At 41.5% G+C, this 20,565-nt stretch overlaps 2 protein-coding genes across 3 annotated transcripts in view; one reads left to right on the forward strand and one right to left on the reverse strand.

Moving 5' to 3' along the window:
• Positions 1-4,064, forward strand: part of HBP1 (HMG-box transcription factor 1) — a 43,105-nt gene extending 39,041 nt beyond the window's left edge. The window contains exons 10-11 of the mRNA XM_077264795.1: positions 2,439-2,580; positions 3,178-4,064. Of these exons, the coding sequence (XP_077120910.1) occupies positions 2,439-2,580; positions 3,178-3,195 (160 nt within the window). The 3' untranslated portion in view covers positions 3,196-4,064. The remainder of the gene's footprint in view (positions 1-2,438; positions 2,581-3,177) is intronic.
• Positions 4,065-4,108: 44 nt separating this feature from the next.
• COG5 (component of oligomeric golgi complex 5) overlaps positions 4,109-20,565 on the reverse strand; it is a 413,551-nt gene continuing 397,094 nt past the window's right edge. Inside the window, exon 22 of one of the 2 annotated variants that reach the window (XM_077264784.1) lies at positions 4,109-5,556. In XM_077264784.1, the coding sequence (XP_077120899.1) occupies positions 5,442-5,556 (115 nt within the window). In that variant the 3' untranslated portion in view covers positions 4,109-5,441. The remainder of the gene's footprint in view (positions 5,557-20,565) is intronic. The other variant, XM_077264785.1, reaches the window with a different exon arrangement.

Below are 20,565 nucleotides of genomic sequence, written 5' to 3' on the forward strand. Positions count from 1 at the left end.
GTTTTGAAATGCAGACTTTGATGGAATGCTCTGCGGGCGTCAGGTTGCGTTTGCAGAGCCCCTGATGTGCCTAAACAGTAGGAACTCCCCACAAGTGACTCCATTTTGGAAACTAGACCTCCCAAGGAACTAATCTAGATGTGTGGTGAGCACTTTGAACCCCCAAGTGCTTCACAGGAGTTTACAATGCACAGCCGTGAAAAAAAAATCATTTGTTTTCCTCAAAAATGATGTTTTAGCAAGCAATTTTTTATTTTCACAAGGGTAACAGGAGAAATTGGACCCCAATAATTGTTGCCCAGTTTGTCCTGAGTACGCTGGTACCCCATATGTGGGGGTAAACCACTGTTTTGGCGCACGTCAGTGCTCGGAAGGGAGGAAGCACCATTTGATTTTTTGAATACAAGATTGACTGGAATCAATGGTGGCGCCATGTTGTGTTTGGAGACCCCTGCTGTGCCTAAACAGTGGAAACCCCTCAATTCTAATGCCAACACACCCCTAACCCTAATCCCAACTCTAGCTATAACCCTAATCACAACCCTAACCCCAACACACCCCTAACCACAACCCTAACCCCAACACACCCCCAACCCTAATCCCAACCCTAACCATAACCCTAACCACAGCCTAATCTTAACCCTATTTCCAACCCTAACCCTAAGGCTATGTGCCCACGTTGCGGATTTGTGAGATTTTTCCACACCATTTTTGAAAAATCTGCAGGTAAAACTGCGTTTTACCTGCGGATTTACAGCGGATTTCCAGTGTTTTTTGTGCGGATTTCACCTGCGGATTCCTATTGAGGAACAGGTGTAAAACGCTGCGGAATCCGCACAAAGAATTGACATGCTGCGGAAAATACAGCACAGCGTTTCCGCGCGGTATTTTCCGCACCATGGGCACAGCGGATTTGGTTTTCCATAGGTTTACATGGTACTGTAAACCTGATGGAAAACTGCTATGAAATCAGCAGTGGCCAATCCGTGGCGGATCCACAGCCAAATCCGCACCGTGTGCACATAGCCTAATTTTAACCCTAGTTCTAACCCTAGCCCTAACCCTAGTGTAAAAAATAAAAATAAAAAAATATTTTCTTTATTTTATTATTGTCCCTACCTATGGGGGTGATAAGGGGGGGGGTTTATTTATTATTTTTTTATTTTGATCGCTGTGATAGAACCTATCACAGCGATCGAAATCTACCATTTTGGAAGATGGTGGCACCCATGCAGCACATGGACGGACACGGGAGGGACACTGGAGGTCGGTAAGTATGGGGGGGGGGGTCAGACTGCGGGGGGAGCGGACAGGAGGACGGAGGGGAGCGGAGGACAGGACGGAGGATGGAGAGGTGGAGGGGGGCAGATCGCGATCTCCAGCCATGGCTGATGCCATTGCAGCATCAGCCATGGCTGGATTGTAATATTTCACCAATTTTCATTGGTGAAATATTACTATCGCTCTGATTGAAAGTGAAACGTCACTTTCAACAGCCAATCAGAGCGATCGTAGCCATGGGGGGGGTGAAGCCCCCCTGGGCTCAAGTACCACTCCCCCTGTCCCTGCAGGTCGGGTGAAATTACAGTTAAGGCTACTTTCACACTAGCATCGGGCCGACGTACCGACGCTAGCGTTGTTTGCGCTGCACAACGGGTGCAGTGGATGCTGATTTTCAGCGCATCCGCTGCCCCATTGTGAGGTGCGGGGAGGAGGGGGCGGAGTTCCGGTGGAAAAAGCAGACACGTCGCACAAAAAAACGTTACATGTAGCGTTTTTTTGTGCCGACTGTCCGCCAAAACACGACGCATCCGTCGCACGATGGTTGCGACGTGTCAATGCGTCGCAATGCGTCGCTAATGTTAGTCAGTGGGGAAAAAACGCATCCTGCAGACAACTTTGCAGGATGCGTTTTTTCGCCAAAACGACGCATTGAGACGTATTGCAAAAAACGCTAGTGTGAAAGTACCCTAACCCTTTCACCCGGCCTGCAGGAGCGCGATCCGACCATGACGCATATGCTGCGTCACAGGTCGGATTGGCACAGGTTTTCATGACGCATACGCTGCGTCAAAGGTCGGGAAGGGGTTAAAGCAAGGTCATTATTAGCCAGCATCCTGGGGGGATTATAGAAATGGCCAATTGCATCAGGTCAGATAAATGTACTCGGCCGAGCTGAAGAGGTTACATAATGGAGTCTATTTAATTACTAGTTCTCTGAAAGTCTGCTACGTGTCCCCATGTGCGCGTCATTCCAACAAACAAGCTGGAGGCTGCAAATATGGCGATTTGAGTGAACTGTGATGTAAGATTTGCCCCATAGAGGATTTCCAGTATCCAGTTTTCATAGATGTTTCTATCTCCGAAGCATCGTCCATCCATGCTCTGAGCACAGCCCTAGTCGCATCTAAAGTGTTCGGACATGCTTTCTCTTCCAGAGCCATAAGTGTGATCCTTGGCGACAGATGGAAAAAGATGAAGAACGAGGAAAGAAGAATATACACAATAGAAGCTAAAGCTCTGGCTGAAGAACAAAAACGTTTAAATCCTGACTGTTGGAAGAGGAAAAGAACAAATTCAGTACGTAGTCTGGTTTTATATCCTCTTCCCCCGGCATACGGGTCTGATTTCTGAATGCTTTATGTATTGTAAGATAATGGTTCTGTCTGCTAGAAGGTGGCTGTGCCGGCAGCAGTGTGAATATAAATAAACTGTGACCTGGTCACTGCCTGCAAGCATCGGAGTACCGTACTCGTCACATCTCTGCCTATATATGTCACATGCCTCCAAATTATATACATAATAAGCACATTACTATGCTAACCGCGCCAGAATTGCAGCACATTTATTATGTGTTGAGGCTGCGCCCACATGGTGCTACTGTATGAAGCTGCTTTATACTCGAGCTGCATTGAAATGTATGAATGCTTGGCTGAGGCATATGTTCAGTACTTGGAATTCAACATTTTATGGCTGGTATATTAAAATAAATACCGTATTAGTATGGTTAGGTTGTATAACTAGAGGAATGATAAAAGACTTCAGTATTTTCACAAAACTTCCAAAAATATAGTTTGGAAATATTTCAGCAAGAAACTTTTTTTGTGTTCTTATTATAGCACAGTCTGACAAGAGATACTAATTATGGGTGATTAATTCTAAAATTCTGATTTTCAGGGCTCACAGCAACATTAAATATGAATGTAGTGGGATATTGTGTCGGAACATGCTGTTCGACTGGATGGAAGAAGAAAGTCTGACATCACAATGTTGTGAATGTGCGATCAGACCGTACTAGCGGCAATGGCACAGAAATATCTGACATGACTAAAGGTTTTCTTGTTTTACGTATAGCATTACATATGCAAAAATATCAATATTTTAAACCAAATCGCCTTATTTTTGAAAAATTATATATCAGGTAATATAGGCTTGAAAAATCGATATCCTGTGGTGCTACATGAGGTGTGTATCAGCATGTTGTTGTTAAAACCAGGTTAATAAAAAAAAAATAATGGGAATTTATAGAACATATAACTGCTGTTTATCGACCCTACTGCTTATTAATATGTATTGCACAAATGTAATTATCTCTACGTTAGACTGTGTATGTTTCTGACGTGATATTTTAATGCAAGGTGCATGAGCACTAATTGCCTACTCGTTGCCACTGAGCTCCATTTATATTCTGGCAGGTGGATCATTAGCTTCCTTACAGACCGAGGGGCCAGCAATTTCCTACATCCCCCTCCAAATGCCAAGTTGTTGAAGCAGAAGATTTAGTTTGCTACAGATAGATTTTATTTTGCTATGAAAAATGTCATTTATGATGGGGGGGAGGGGTGACTTTGCACTTAACTCTGGTGCAACACTTGCACTTTACTTTTTCTTGTGTCTGTCAGAATATTCAGATGCATATATTGTTGTTTTGTATTGCAGCTATATGACTGTGATGTGTGGAAATCATGGCTCCTGAATCACAGCTGTTTGTCAGCATCATATTGCCCCAGTAATTTTTGCACACTATATTCTTGTATATTTCAAATAAATGTTGTTGAAATGGTCGTGTTTACAGTCCTTGAAGCACCAAATGACACACAACCCAAGTACAAAGGAAAAAATTGTTTTATTAAATTCTTCTCATTGAACTACAATTTTATTCAGCAGTAATTACAAATCTGCTAAGAGGATACCAGGGGGCGCCATAACATGTATGTAACAACAATATCTAGACCATTGCAAAATGATGGTTTGATCTGTGAGATGATATTTGAAGGTGGTGTCCATTATTTTGAGATTGATAACCTATTCTTTATTACATAAAATTTAGAATGATTACTATAATAATTAGAGCTGTTGAGTCCTCATGAGTTATCTGGTTTACGACCAGCCAAGCAGAGCAGATGGTGAGATCACTGAGCAGCAAGCATACACTCCATGGATTATACATTGGTGCATATTATTACGGTATGTGAGCGCCCCACCTAAGAAAGCATCAGGATAGCCCTTACACTGCAGAGCTGAGCGCACAATGCAGCTTTTAGAACAAGGAGTTGGTTTCTATAACCTCCCCAGACCTCATTTCAAATGACACCCTAGCAACCTGAGTCCGTGTTCACACAGGGGAGCAGAAACTCTACAAATACTCTTGTAAAAAAAACACTTTCAATTTATTTCATTGGCAAATCTCTGCTGCTGTTTATATAAGGAGTTTTTTGTTTTTTTTCCCCTTTTTCCCCCCTGAAGAAGTTTAGAAAAACTAATGAGGGGGAAAAAGAAAAGTGCATTTCGCTTCTTTAAAGGATCTTAAGTAAACACTTTAAAAAAAACAAAAAAAAAAACTTCAAAACCACTTCAGTAAAAGAAAAACTCTCCAAAACAAGAGTTTCTTAAACCGGTTTCTACTTAAAAAAAAAAAACCTCATGGTTTTCCAGCTCCTCAATAAACTAAGTATGAATGTACCCTTAAATAGTTATTGCCATCTTCATAAATGGGTATTGTTTGATAGTGCTTGTAAATACAAGCCACCTTGGCAATTTACTGCTTATGAAACCTTTTGCCAGTCTGGAAACACTTTTCTTTTCAGCTTGTTGCCTTGGAGACAGACCACTACTTCTAGACAGCCGGATACGCGCAGTGCCTACAAACTCTTTTCTTTTGAGCTTGTAAGCACTGTTTTGCAGCTTGCCCTACTCCTAGAGCATGCTGTTACCTGCTAATCCCAGCCAGCTTCATCACAGTGCTTATAAGCTAGACCATAATTGTGGTCTTATCTCCTAGGCAATGAGCTGGAAACAAAAGGGTCATCAAGAAAGGCTGGAAATGTCAAAAGTGGTTGTTTTTCTAAGCAACATCTACCTATGAAAATGGGAATAACTCTTTAATTGACTGGCTTGTAAACTAATCATTAGATTAATTGGACAAAGTGATCTTGTAGGAGCTATTGTAGAGATGACATTGCCTTCTGGAGAAGTTGGACCATTACTGGATACACAGGTGCAAATTCCTTCCCCTCTCTAGCGTTCACTGACTGTACATAGGCTTCCAATGCACCCCTGTAAAAAGAAGAAAATAAAGTAGTGAAGAACAAGCAAAATGATCAGCACCATGTAGATCAGTCATCAAGGACAAGTGTCAAATACTTGTTTTATGTATGTGTGTGTGTGTGTATATATATATCTATATATATCTATATATATATATCTATATATATATATCTATATATATATATATATATATATATATATATATATATATATATATATATCTCACTAAGTTGGAGGGGATATTTTAATACAACATTGTAAATGTGAGCTAGACTTACCAAGGCAAGTGCATTATTTATTTCAATGTTAAAGCAGTATCAGATTTGAAAAGGATTCCCTAAAAATCGTTCTGCCGCTTCGGATGAGCATTTTCTTCCTGTTGCACTGGCAGCAGCTGATAGCCGTATTGGAGGTGGCGTTATTATGTACCAAGTCTGAGGGCAGACAGGATTATTGTCACCCAAGCAAAAAGGTAAATTTCAAGTTGAACCTTCTAGTTCACAGTTTAAAGCATAGTATAGAAGTGTTGGATAACTTCAAGATGAGTTTGTTACATCATGTCTTTGGCCATCCATTTACATAGCTGTGTTCATTATTCTGACTGTTGTCCTTGAGAACTGACAGTAAAGTATAAAGTGTCCTGACAAGTGACGGCTTGGGCCTAACTGCACTCTGGTAACAGGAAAATGGATACTGTACATCATTCCTTAGCTTTCAGTGTTGTAGAATATGTATGTGCTGCGCCAATGAAGCACAATTTTCAAAGTATTTCAGGATTTAAGTTAGGTAGTTTTCCTCCTAGTACAGTAACATAGCTCCTGAAAACCGTCTGAAATTACATTTATGAAGCTGTTAATCTGTGGACCGGTATGTGCACATGTTGCGGATTTGGCTGCGGATCTGACGCTATGCATGGTATAAGTACCATGTAAACCTATGGAAAACCAAATCCACAGTGCACATGCTGCGGAAAATACCACGTGGAAACGCAGTGGTTTATTGTCTGCAGCATGTCAATTCTTTGTGCGAATTCCGCAGTGTTTTACACCTGCTCCATAATTGGAATCTGCAGGTGTAAAAACGCAGGTGAAATCCGCACAAAAACCGCGGTAAATCACAGGGCGCTTTACCTGTGGATTTTTCATATTCTGTGAGGAATAATCCGCAACGTGTGCACATAGCCTTACTCTTTCAACCTGTCCAAGGGTACATTCACATGAATGTTTTCTGTTTATTTACATGGACCAATGATCTGTATGAAAAAAAATGCAGCATGTGCTGGTTTCATCTGGTATTCAGATGAGACTCGCCTATACTTTCAAAGGGTGCACAAAAAAACAAAACACAGCCACAATGAGCAGGGCATCCGTTCCTAACAAATCTAGTGCAATTATTAACATAGGAAACTGTATTTGGCCTTGTTTAATTTTTATAATTACTGATGTACAAAATGGCCATATAGGTGACAATAAGGATGAACAACAAATGATTTTTCATACACATGTAAAAAGGATCTGAACAATTAAAAGTGGAATTAGATATACAACATTTATACTAGGGATGTATTCACATGTCACAATATGCCCACAACTTTTGCAAATTACACAAAATCACACCTCAAACTGCAATTTTGCATAATCACTGTAGCAGTAGTTAGGAAAAAAAAAAGTGAAATGTTTAGCACTCCTGAATATTATTATACACGTTATGTAAAATATCTTCTGAAATAGCTGTTTGGAGATAGATATATTTAGATGAAAGAAAAGAATGCAGCAGCAGTCTGTATGTGCTAAGATGTATGCAAACATTGAATATATGAAATTTAAACTAATTTTGCTATAGAGAATATACTTAGATCAGGGGTGGGGAACCTCAGGCCCCAGGGCCATTTTCGGCCCTCGATGACCTTTTATCAGGCCCTTGAGCTTGGGCAGGGAGCTGTATTTTGATTGCCACCGGCTCATTAATTTCTTCTTCCTCTGTTAGCACACACACATAGTGTTCACTACTAGTGATGAGCGAATATACTCGTTACTCGAGATTTCCCGAGCATGCTCAGGGGTCCTCTGAGTATTTTTTAGTGCTCGGAGATTTAGTTTTCATCGCCGCAGCTGAATGATTTACATCTGTTAGCCAGCTTGATTACAGCACTAAAAAAATACTCGGAGGACCCCGAGCGTTCTCGAGTAACGAGTATATTTGCTCATCACTATTCATTACTGAACACTGAAGGGCATGCAATGAAAGATTACGTCCTGACACCAGTGCCAGAGTCAGGATGTACTTTGTGGGTGGAGTTTGTACGGCCCCCAGAGGACGGTATAAATATCCACATGGCCCTTGGCAGAAAAAAAGATTCCCCACCCCTGACTTAGAGCACAAATTGGTCAATTCATGTCAACTACGACAAGGTGACCTATCTTTGATTGATAAATATTAGGTTTAGGGTCCAAACATGCTCTACAAAGCCAAAAGCTTGCAATATAAATAGCAGTTAAACCAAAATAGTAGTCCTAAGTAGATGAAGACACTTTGTGCAAGATACAACAACCAAAAACCCCACACATATGGTTACTGTGGAAGGGCAAAATAAGTGATCCAACCAAGTAAAATTAAAAGATAAATTGAATTGAAAAATATTAAAACACGAGATGGTGGCCTGATGCTATTGCATCGGGAGAGCAGTAATGTCACGATTGGGGCAGGAATGCAGCGCTGTTGCCTAATGGCATCCTGTGATAATCTAATGACTTTTGCATCAGGGGACTCATGTGCTTTACGCCTACGCTTATATGCATTGTTTTTCTCCCAGTGATGCTGTTGCTCTTCAAGAGTCTCATTTGCCCTTTGTTGTCTTCGACGTTGTGCGCCTTTGCTGCTTTCCTTTTGTTGTCATCGGCGCACTTTTTAGGAGGTGCCATGTTGGCGTTGATACTTGGTTTTTAAAGGGGTTTTCCCACGAACAAAAGTTAATTTTAAAAATTGTCTGTGTCTGACTGTGTACGGAGCATACCACATCTCCTGGGCAGGGGAGGAAGCAAAAGACAATACTAACATTACAGCAGTAGATCGCAAAGGATACATTTTGTGAGGTAAAATATTTGTAAAAAACAGTCAGTGAAATATTTTACCTCACAAAATGAATCCACTGTGATCCCCTGCTTTAATGTCAGTATTGTCTTTTGCTTGCTCCCCTGCCCAGGAGATGTGGTATGCTCCGTTCACGGTCAGACTGTCAATTTTTAAAATGAACTTTCGTTCATGGGAAAACCCCTTTAATGTGACCGGCTTCCTCTGTCTGTAGACACGTCGCACATCTGCCGCCGGGATCAGCCGAATGTTTCACTGCACCTGTGCATAATTCACGCAGGCACAGTAAATCAGACCGCCACCATCTTTGTGCAGACAGATAGCGGTGGTCACATTAAAACTGCACACGCACTCCTCCTGTACAAAGATGGCGGCAGTCAGTGAATCATTCGACTGATCCCGGTGGCCGCGTGTTCGCGACAGTGTTCCACTGGTGGTACCGTGGAAGTGGCTGCGTGAGAGTGTGTGTGGTGCGTACGGCTTATAGAGTGTGTGTGTGTGTGTGTGTGTGTGGTGCGACGGTGTCCCGCTGGTGGTACCGGGCAATAGGTTTATACCACCAGCAGTTTCCATATTAAGACACCGATCACTTGAGTGTCCCAATATGGCGGTCGGTGAACTTCTTATTCAAAAACAACTATTACCAAAAATACCTTTATTTAGAAAATTTATTTAAAATTGTAGTAGACAAACCCGTAGCCCTACAACAATGTGACCAAAAATTTAAAACCAAGTACTTAGGACTACCGTTACCATATCCTTTCTTAATGTACTTTCCTTATCTGTTAGGGGTGATACCACATCTGATATCTCATATCACCTCCCTACTTATTAGTTGTTTGTGCCCAAAACAATAGTCGGCCCTAATGCTCCCGGGTTCACCGGTCGGTGAACTTCCCCCGCTTGGAATTCTGGGACAGGGTGACATCTGGACAGAACAGGAAATTAAAACATTACACGGCAATTATATAAATAGATACCATAAAAAAGCAGAAAAACATGCTGTAAAAAAGGGATGCAGAGCAAATGTGGAGGAAGTAACTACCGTAATATACTAGGTAGAGTATAATAACAGTTCAGTAACTCCCCCTAGCTGGATGACCAGGTAACCAAACCATGTACATAATACAGTGCATAAATAGAAGTGTACAAAAAGGACTCTCACTAAATGGCGGTGGTCACATACAGGTAGACAATATTCAGGTGGATGAAAGGGGCACCAGGATCCACTATATATCCCCTAGTGCTATTAACAATGAATAGATAAGCCCTGAGGTTAAAATACTGCAAGGTCCAGAGTAATAAAGTGCTACCAAAAATAGGCTTAACATTCAGAGTGGAGTAAGGTAAACCTGTAGGATGCAACTGCCACGAGGGATATGCTCAGAGTCCCCTCACCCCGTCGAGTGTTTTGTCGCCACCCTCCACCCCCAGCACAGTTGAAAATGTTACGTTTGCTACTTATCGAACATTCAAAAACATTACAGAACATGGTGGAAATAGGAAAAATAATAGAACCATACAAAAGTTGATTTGAAAAATGGCAAAGAAGCCAAATGCATCATCAAAATATCATCAAACGATCTTTAGAAGGGGCTGGAGACATCTACAGTAGACTGCTGGGTTTAACAGGTACCATTAACCATGCACTGAACAAAACCGTGCTCCCTGGGCAAAATCCAAGGAGAACCCAAGGAGTAACAATGACAAACCTCAATCCTTTTGGCAAAGTAGTTCTATGGACAGAAGAAGCCAAACTGGAGCTCTTTTGCAATGTGTACCAGAACTATAGTTATGGATATTGAAATTAAGCCTATGAAAAGTGCAGCCTACCAACAGTGAAATATGAAGGATCCATCATGTGAGGCTGCATTGCTACCTCCAGGAGTGGTAACCTTAAGACCTGGTTAAGCACTTTTGTTTTATTCATGATGCATTCATTTGTCCATTTTATCATAAACCTCATTAATCTATTCTCCACTAAAATCACACGCAGATAAACACAATGTCACAGCTGTCATAACAAGTAGCATATACCAAGGCTTATCCCAGTTTAATACTGAAATTTAATAAAACAAAATCTAAGAAAGGCAGAGAAAATATAATTCTTAAATTCATAACCTTAAAAAGATATAGCAGAAAGGAGAGGATCGTTTGCCGTAAGGACTTAGTCTGATCTCATTACATGTACATGGTATGAAAGGAATTTATAAGGTAACCTTGCTTTTTTCTGCTTCCATACACTGTGTTCCAAATTATTATGCAAATTGGATTTAGGTGTGATAAAGATTTAATTGTTTTGTTTTTCAAATAAACTCATGGATGGTATTGTGTCTCAGGGCTCAATGGATCACTGAAATCAATCTTAAACACGTGATAATTAGTTTTCCAGGTGATTCTAATTAAAGGAAAACTACTTAAAAATGATGTTCCACATTATTAAGCAGGTCACAGTTTTCAAGTAACATGGGAAAGAAAAAGGATCTCTCTGCTGCTGAAAAGCATCAAATAGTGCAATGCCTTTGTGAAGGGATGAAAACATTAGAAATTTCCCGAAAACTTGAGTGTGATCATCGTACTGTTAAGAGATTTGTGGCTGTATCTGAGCACAGATGTGTTTGTGCTGATAAAGGCATAATGAGGAAGATTTCTGCCAGGCAAGTTCATCGGATTAAGAGAGCAGCTGCTAAAAAGCCATTACAAAGCAGCAAACAGATATTTGAAGCTGCTGGTGCCTCTGAAGTCCCTCGAACCTCAAGGTGTAGGCTCCTTCAAAGGCTTGCTGTGGTGCATAAACCTACTATTCGGCCACCCCTAAACAGTGTTCACAGGCAGAAATGGTTGCATTGGGCCCACACATACATGAAGACTAATTTCCAAACATTCTTGTTTACTGATAAGTGTTGAGCAACCCCGGATGGTCCAGATAGATGGAGTAAGTGGATGGTTGCTGGATGGCCACCATGTCCCAACAAGGCTGCAACAACAGCAAGGAGGTGGAGAAGTCATGTTTTGGGCCGGAATCATGGAGAAACAGCTGGTATGGCCCTTTAAGGTTCCTGAAGGTGTGAAAATGACCTCTGCAAAGTACATAGAGTTTCTGACTGACAACTTTCCTCCATGGTATAAAAAGCAGAAACGTGCCTTCAGGAGCAAAATCATCTTCATGCATGACAATGCACCATCTCATGCTGCAAAGAAAACCTCTGAGTCATTGGCTGCTATGGGCATAAAAGGAGATAAACTCATGGTGTGGCCACCATCTTCCCCTGTCCTCAACCCTATAGAGAACCTTTTGGAGTATCATCAAGCAAAAGATCTATGAGGGTGGGAGGCAGTTCACATCAAAACAGCAGCTCTGGGAGGCTATTCTGACTTCATGCAAAGAAATACAAGTAGAAACTCTCCAAAAACTCACAAGTTCAATGGATGCAAGAATTGTGAAGGTGATATCAAAGAAAAGTTCCTATGTTAACATGTAACTTGGCCTGTTAGGATGTTTTGGAGTTAAATAGCTTTTTGTTCAGTGAATGTGACCTCCTAATGCTGCAAATTCCACAAATGAGCATTTTCAGTTCTTTAAAACATATCAAATGTTTAGAAATTCTACTGTGCCTAATAATTTGGAACAGTGCATTTTAAGTTTTTATTCATTTTGGAGTTTATACTGTTATCATTGGGAGGTTTATTCAATAAAATTCGATGTAAACTCTAACGGGTGATTACTTTTATTAGACTGACTGTCATTTGCACCGACCATTTAGGAAAATCAGAGAAAAATGTCATTTGCATAATAATTTGAAACATAGTGTAGGAATCTAGATAGGAAAAATTTAACATTTTTGAAAAAGGTTTGGGGTACGTGAACAGGGATCATATTCATAGAATATAAAATTACTGGCATTATATATGCTTTGGCTACATTAACACGCCCCATCCAGGAGAGTGTAGGCAGGTTGTAAGACTTCATTAGTGTTTCTACTTTCTTAACCCCTTCCCGACATTTGACGTACTATCCCGTCGAGGTGGGGTGGGCCCGTATGACCGCCGACGGGATAGTACGTCATAGCCGATCGGCCGCGCTCACGGGGGGAGCGCGGCCGATCGCGGCCGGGTGTCGGCTGCATATCGCAGCTGACATCCGGCACTATGTGCCAGGAGCGGTCACGGACCGCCCCCGGCACATTAACCCCCGGCACACCGCGATCAAACATGATCGCGATGTGCCGGCGATGCAGGGAAGCATCGCGCAGGGAGGGGGCTCCCTGCGGGCTTCCCTGAGCCCCCCGCAGCAACGCGATGTGATCGCGTTGCTGCGAGGGTCTTACCTCCCTCCCTGCCTGCTCCAGACCCGGATCCAAGATGGCCGCGGATCCGGGTCCTGCAGGGAGGGAGGTGGCTTCACAGAAGCCTGCTCAGAGCAGGCACTGTGAAGCAGCCTGCACTTCTCGCAGATCGGTGATCTGTCAGAGTGCTATGCAAACTGGCAGATCACCGATCTGTATTGTCCCCCCCTGGGGCAAAGTAAAAAAGTAAAAAAAAAAAATTCCAAATGTGTAAAAAAAAATAAAAAAAAATATTCCAAAATAATGAAAAAAAAAAAAAATATTATTCCCATAAATACATTTCTTTATCTAAATTAAAAAAAACAAACAATAAAAGTACACATATTTAGTATCGCCACGTCCGTAACGACCCAACCTATAAAACTGCCACACTAGTTAACCCCTTCAGTAAACACCGTAAGAAAAAAAAAAAAAAAACGAGGCAAAAAACAACGCTTTATTACCATACCGCCGAACAAAAAGTGGAATAACACGCGATCAAAAAGACTGATATAAATATCCATGGTACCGCTGAAAACGTCATCTTGTCCCGCAAAAAACAAGCCGCTATACAGCATCATCAGCAAAAAAATAAAAAAGTTATAGTCCTGAGAATAAAGCGATACCAAAATAATTATTTTTTCTATAAAATAGTTTTTATCGTATAAAAGCGCCAAAACATAAAAAAAATGATATAAATGAGATATCGCTGTAATCATACTGACCCGACGAATAAAACTGCTTTATCAATTTTACCAAACCCGGAACGGTATAAACGCCTCTCCCAAAAGAAATTCATGAATAGCAGGTTTTTGGTCATTCTGCCTCACAAAAATCGGAATAAAAAGCGATCAAAAACGGTCACGTGTCCGAAAATTTTACCAATAAAAACGTCAACTCGTCCCGCAAAAAACAAGACCTCACATGACTCTGTGGAGCAAATGTGGAAAAATTATAGGTCTCAAAATGTGGAGACGCAAAAACTTTTTTGCTATAAAAAGGCGTCGCTGGTTTCACACTTGCGTTTTTGTCTGCAGCGTTTTTTGCACAAAAAAACGCATGCGTTTTTTCCCTATATTTAACATTGAAAACGCATGCGGTTTTTTTGTACGCGTTTGGTCGCGTTTTCAAACGCATGCGGTTTTTTTCTGCATGCGTTCATTTTCAGAAATACAACCTGCAGTATTTTCTTGCGTTTTTAAGCACATGCGTTTGTTTGCGTTAAAAACGCATGCATTTTTATCGAAAAAAACAGAAAACACACTGAAAAGCCACCCACCACCATCAAGGTGATAGAGATCCAAACCCTAACCCTAACTCTACCCCTAACCTCACCCCTAACCGTTTAATGAACATTTTCTGACAGTCATAGTGCCACGTATTTCAGTGCCACGTATTTCAGTGCCATGTATTTCAGTGCCACGTATCACGTATTTCAGTGCCACGTGTTTCAGTGCCACGTATTTCAGTGCCACGTATCACGTATTTCAGTGCCACATATTTTAGTACCACGTATTTCAGTGCCACGTATTTCAGTGCCACGTATTTCAGTGCCACGTATTTCAGTGCCACGTATTTCAGTGCCACGTATCACGTATTTCAGTGCCACGTGTTTCAGTGCCACGTATTTAAGTGCCACGTATCACATATTTCAGTGCCACGTATTTCAGTGCCATGTATTTCAGTGCCACGTATTTCAGTGCCACGTATTTCAGTGCCACGTATTTCAGTGCCACGTATTTAAGTGCCACATATCACATATTTCAGTGCCACTTATTTAAGTGCCACGTATTTAAGTGCCACGTATTTAAGTGCCACGTATTTCAGTGCCACGTATTTCAGTGCCACGTATTTCAGTGCCACGTATCACGTATTTCAGTGCCACGTATTTCAGTGCCACGTATTTCAGTGCCACGTATTTCAGTGCCACGTATTTCAGTGCCACGTATTTAAGTGCCACATATCACATATTTCAGTGCCACTTATTTCAGTGCCACGTATTTCAGTGCCACGTATTTCAGTGCCACGTATTTCAGTGCCACGTATTTCAGTGCCACGTATTTCAGTGCCACGTGTTTCAGTGCCACGTATTTAAGTGCCACGTATCACGTATTTCAGTGCCACGTATTTCAGTGCCACGTATTTCAGTCACAATTAGGGTTAGGGTTAGGGGTAGGGTTAGGGCTAGGGTTGGAGGTAAAGTTAGGGTTGGGGCTAAAGTTAGGGTTGGGGCTAAAGTTAGGGTTAGGGTTTGGATTACATTTACGTTTGGATTAGGGTTGGGATTAGAATTATGGGTGTGTCAGGGCTAGGGGTGTGGTTAGGGTTACCATTGGGATTAGGGTTAGGGGTGTGTTTGGGTTAGGGTTTCAGGTAGAATTGGGGGGTTTCCACTGTCCAGGCACATCAGGGGCTCTCCAAGCGCGACATGGCGTCCAATCTCAATTCCAGCCAATTCTGCGTTGAAAAAGTAAAACAGTGCTCCTTCCCTTCCGAGCTCTCCCGTGCGCCCAAAAAGGGGTTTACCCCAACATATGTGTTATCAGCGTACTCGGGACAAATTGAACAACAACTTCTGGGGTCCAAGTTCTCTTGTTATCCTTAGGAAAATAAAAATTTGGGGGGCTAAAAATCATTTTTGTGGGAAAAAAAAGATGTTTTATTTTCACGGCTCTGCATTATAAACTGTAGTGAAACACTTGGGGGTTCAAAGTTCTCACAACACATCTAGATAAGTTCCTTGGGAGGTCTAGTTTCCAATATGGGGTCACTTGTGGGGGGTTTGTACTGTTTGGGTACATCAGGGGCTCTGCAAATGCAACGTGATGCCTGCAGACCAATCCATTTAAGGCTGCATTCCAAATGGCGCTCCTTCCCTTCCGAGCTCTGTCATGCGCCCAAACAGTGGTTCCCCCCGACATATGGGGTATCAGCGTACTCAGGACAAATTGGACAACAACTTTTGGGGTCTAATTTATCCTGTTACCCTTGTGAAAATACAAAACTGGGGGCTAAAAAATCATTTTTGTGAAAAAAAAAAAAGGAATTTTTATTTTCACGGCTTTGCGCTATAAACTTTAGTGAAACACTTGGGGGTTCAAAGTTCTCAAAACACATCTAGATAAGTTCCTTGGGAGGTCTAGTTTCCAATATGGGGTCACTTGTGGGGGGTTTGTACTGTTTGGGTACATCAGGGGCTCTGCAAATGCAACGTGACGGCTGCTGACCAATCCATTTAAGTCTGCATTCCAAATGGCGCTCCTTCCCTTCCGAGCTCTGTCATGCGCCCAAACAGTGGTTCCCCCCCACATATGGGGTATCAGCGTACTCAGGACAAATTGGAAAACAAATTTTGGGGTCCAATTTATTCTGTTACCCTTGTAAAAATACAAAGCTGGGGGCTAAAAAATCATTTTTGAGAAAAAAAAAAAAATTATTTTCACGGCTCTGCGTTATAATCTGTAGTGAAACACTTGGGGGTTCAAAGCTCTCAAAACACATCTAGATAAGTTCCTTAGGGGGTCTACTTTCCAAAATGGTGTCACTTGTAGGGAGTTTCAATGTTTAGGCACATCAGGGGCTCTCCAAACGCAACATGGCGTCCCATCTCAATTCCAGTCAATTTAGCATTGAAAAGTCAAATGGCGCTCCTTCCCTTCCAAGCTCTGCCATGCGCCCAAACAATGGTTTACACCCACATATGGGGTATCAGCGTACTCAGGACAAATTGCACAACATTTTTTGGGGTCCAATTTCTTCTCTTACCCTTGGGAAAATAAAAAATTGGGGGCAAAAAGATCATTTTTGTGAAAAAATATGATTTTTTATTTTTACGGCTCTGCATTATAAACTTCTGTGAAGCACTTGGTGGGTCAAAGTGCTCACCACACATCTAGATAAGTTCCTTAGGGGGTCTACTTTCCAAAATGGTGTCACTTGTAGGGAGTTTCAATGTTTAGGCACATCAGGGGCTCTCCAAACGCAACATGGCGTCCCATCTCAATTCCAGTCAATTTTGCATTGAAAAGTCAAATGGCGCTCCTTCCCTTCCAAGCTCTGCCATGCGCCCAAACAATGGTTTACACCCACATATGGGGTATCAGCGTACTCAGGACAAATTGCACAACATTTTTTGGGGTCCAATTTCTTCTCTTACCCTTGGGAAAATAAAAAATTGGGGGCAAAAAGATCATTTTTGTGAAAAAATATGATTTTTTATTTTTACGGCTCTGCATTATAAACTTCTGTGAAGCACTTGGTGGGTCAAAGTGCTCACCACACATCTAGATAAGTTCCTTAGGGGGTCTACTTTCCAAAATGGTGTCACTTGTAGGGAGTTTCAATGTTTAGGCACATCAGGGGCTCTCCAAACGCAACATGGCGTCCCATCTCAATTCCAGTCAATTTTGCATTGAAAAGTCAAATGGCGCTCCTTCCCTTCCAAGCTCTGCCATGCGCCCAAACAATGGTTTACACCCACATATGGGGTATCAGCGTACTCAGGACAAATTGCACAACATTTTTTGGGGTCCAATTTCTTCTCTTACCCTTGGGAAAATAAAAAATTGGGGGCAAAAAGATCATTTTTGTGAAAAAATATGATTTTTTATTTTTACGGCTCTGCATTATAAACTTCTGTGAAGCACTTGGTGGGTCAAAGTGCTCACCACACATCTAGATAAGTTCCTTAGGGGGTCTACTTTCCAAAATGGTGTCACTTGTAGGGAGTTTCAATGTTTAGGCACATCAGGGGCTCTCCAAACGCAACATGGCGTCCCATCTCAATTCCAGTCAATTTTGCATTGAAAAGTCAAATGGCGCTCCTTCCCTTCCAAGCTCTGCCATGCGCCCAAACAATGGTTTACACCCACATATGGGGTATCAGCGTACTCAGGACAAATTGCACAACATTTTTTGGGGTCCAATTTCTTCTCTTACCCTTGGGAAAATAAAAAATTGGGGGCGAAAAGATCATTTTTGTGAAAAAATATGATTTTTTATTTTTACGGCTCTGCATTATAAACTTCTGTGAAGCACTTGGTGGGTCAAAGTGCTCACCACACATCTAGATAAGTTCCTTAGGGGGTCTACTTTCCAAAATGGTGTCACTTGTAGGGAGTTTCAATGTTTAGGCACATCAGGGGCTCTCCAAACGCAACATGGCGTCCCATCTCAATTCCAGTCAATTTTGCATTGAAAAGTCAAATGGCGCTCCTTCCCTTCCAAGCTCTGCCATGCGCCCAAACAATGGTTTACACCCACATATGGGGTATCAGCGTACTCAGGACAAATTGCACAACATTTTTTGGGGTCCAATTTCTTCTCTTACCCTTGGGAAAATAAAAAATTGGGGGCGAAAAGATCATTTTTGTGAAAAAATATGATTTTTTATTTTTACGGCTCTGCATTATAAACTTCTGTGAAGCACTTGGTGGGTCAAAGTGCTCACCACACATCTAGATAAGTTCCTTAGGGGGTCTACTTTCCAAAATGGTGTCACTTGTAGGGAGTTTCAATGTTTAGGCACATCAGGGGCTCTCCAAACGCAACATGGCGTCCCATCTCAATTCCAGTCAATTTTGCATTGAAAAGTCAAATGGCGCTCCTTCCCTTCCAAGCTCTGCCATGCGCCTAAACAATGGTTTACACCCACATATGGGGTATCATCGTACTCAGGACAAATTGTACAACAACTTTGGGGGTCCATTTTCTCCTGTTACCCTTGGTAAAATAAAACAAATTGGAGCTGAAATAAATTTTGTGTGAAAAAAAGTTAAATGTTCATTTTTATTTAAACATTCCAAAAATTCCTGTGAAACACCAGAAGGGTTAATAAACTTCTTGAATGTGGTTTTGAGCACCTTGAGGGGTGCAGTTTTTAGAATGGTGTCACACTTGAGTATTTTCTATCATATAGACCCCTCAAAATGACTTCAAATGAGATGTGGTCCCTAAAAAAAAATGGTGTTGTAAAAATGAGAAATTGCTGGTCAACTTTTAACCCTTATAACTCCCTAACAAAAAAAAATTTTGGTTCCAAAATTGTACTGATGTAAAGTAGACATGTGGGAAATGTTACTTATTAAGTATTTTGCGTGACATATGTCTGTGATTTAAGGGCACAAAAATTCAAAGTTGGAAAATTGCAAAATTTTCAAAATTTTCGCCAAATTACCATTTTTTTCACAAATAAACGCAAGTTATATCGAATAAATTTTACCTTTAACATGAAGTACAACATGTCACGAGAAAACAATGTCAGAATCGCCAAGATCCGTCAAAGCGTTCCAGAGTTATAGCCTCATAAAGGGACAGTGGTCAGAATTGTAAAAATTGGCCCGGTCATTAACGTGCAAACCACCCTTGGGGGTGAAGGGGTTAAGTAAAGGAGTATAATTGGTTTGGAATAGGTCTACAGGTTCTTTGGTGATGAATATCCCCAAATATTGTAAAGATTTTATGGACCAGGTAAAAGGAACTTGCTTATGAAGAATAGTTAACTGTGAGTTTGACAGAGTTATATTAAGAGCTTCTGATTTCGTAGTATTAATTTTAAAGTTGGATAAGTGGCAAAATTGATTCAGTATTTTAAGGATATTTGGGAAAGCTAGAAGAGGATTGGTTATGATAAAAAGTAAGTCGTCTGCAAAAGCTAATGATTTAATTCCAACGTCCCAATTAGTGATGATAATAATCTTTATTTTTATATAGCGCTAACATATTCCGCAGCGCTTTACAGTTTGCACACATTATCATCACTGTCCCCGATGGGGCTCACAATCTAAATTCCCTATCAGTATGTCTTTGGAATGTGGGAGGAAACCGGAGTACCCTGAGGAAACCCACGCAAACATGGGGAGAACATACAAACTCCTTGCAGATGTTGTCCAAGGTGGGATTAGAACCCAGGACTCCAGCGCTGCAAGGCTGCAGTGCTAACCACTGCGCCACCGTGCTGCCCTAGTGATGGGCGAATATACTCGTTACACGAGATTTCCCGAGCACGCTCGGGTGTCCTCCGAGTATTTTTTTAGTGCTCGGAGATTTCGTTTTTTTTCACCCCAGTTGGATGATTTACATCTGTTAGCCAGCTTGATTACATGTGGGGACTCCCTGGCAACCCCCACATGTACTTATGCTGGCTAAAAGCTGTAAATCATTCAGCTGAGGCGATGAAAACTAAATCTCCGAGTACTTACAAATACTCGGAGGACACCCTGCTCGGGAAATCTCGAGTAACGAGTATATTCGCTCATCACTAGTCCCAATTTTCAGTCCCTCAATAGATTTTTCCTGCCAAATCTTCTGTATTAGTGTCTCTATGGTTAAAATAAATAAGGAAGGGGACAAAGGGCAACCCTGCCTAGTGCCATTATTGATGCTAAAGCTCTCAGACAGAGTGCCATTGACCCTCACACTAGCCTTAGGCTGTGAATACAAGGAAAAAAATGCAGAGACAAACTGCAGGGGTAAGCCAAATTTGTCTAATACTGTCTCCATGTATCTCCAACTTACTTTGTGAAATGCCTTTTTTGGCATCAGTGGATAGAAGGGCCAAAGAGATACCCCAAGCTCTAGCGAACATTATGGATTGGATAATTTT

Source organism: Ranitomeya variabilis, chromosome 5 (genome assembly GCF_051348905.1).
Source record: "Ranitomeya variabilis isolate aRanVar5 chromosome 5, aRanVar5.hap1, whole genome shotgun sequence".
Taxonomy (NCBI): domain Eukaryota; kingdom Metazoa; phylum Chordata; class Amphibia; order Anura; family Dendrobatidae; genus Ranitomeya; species Ranitomeya variabilis.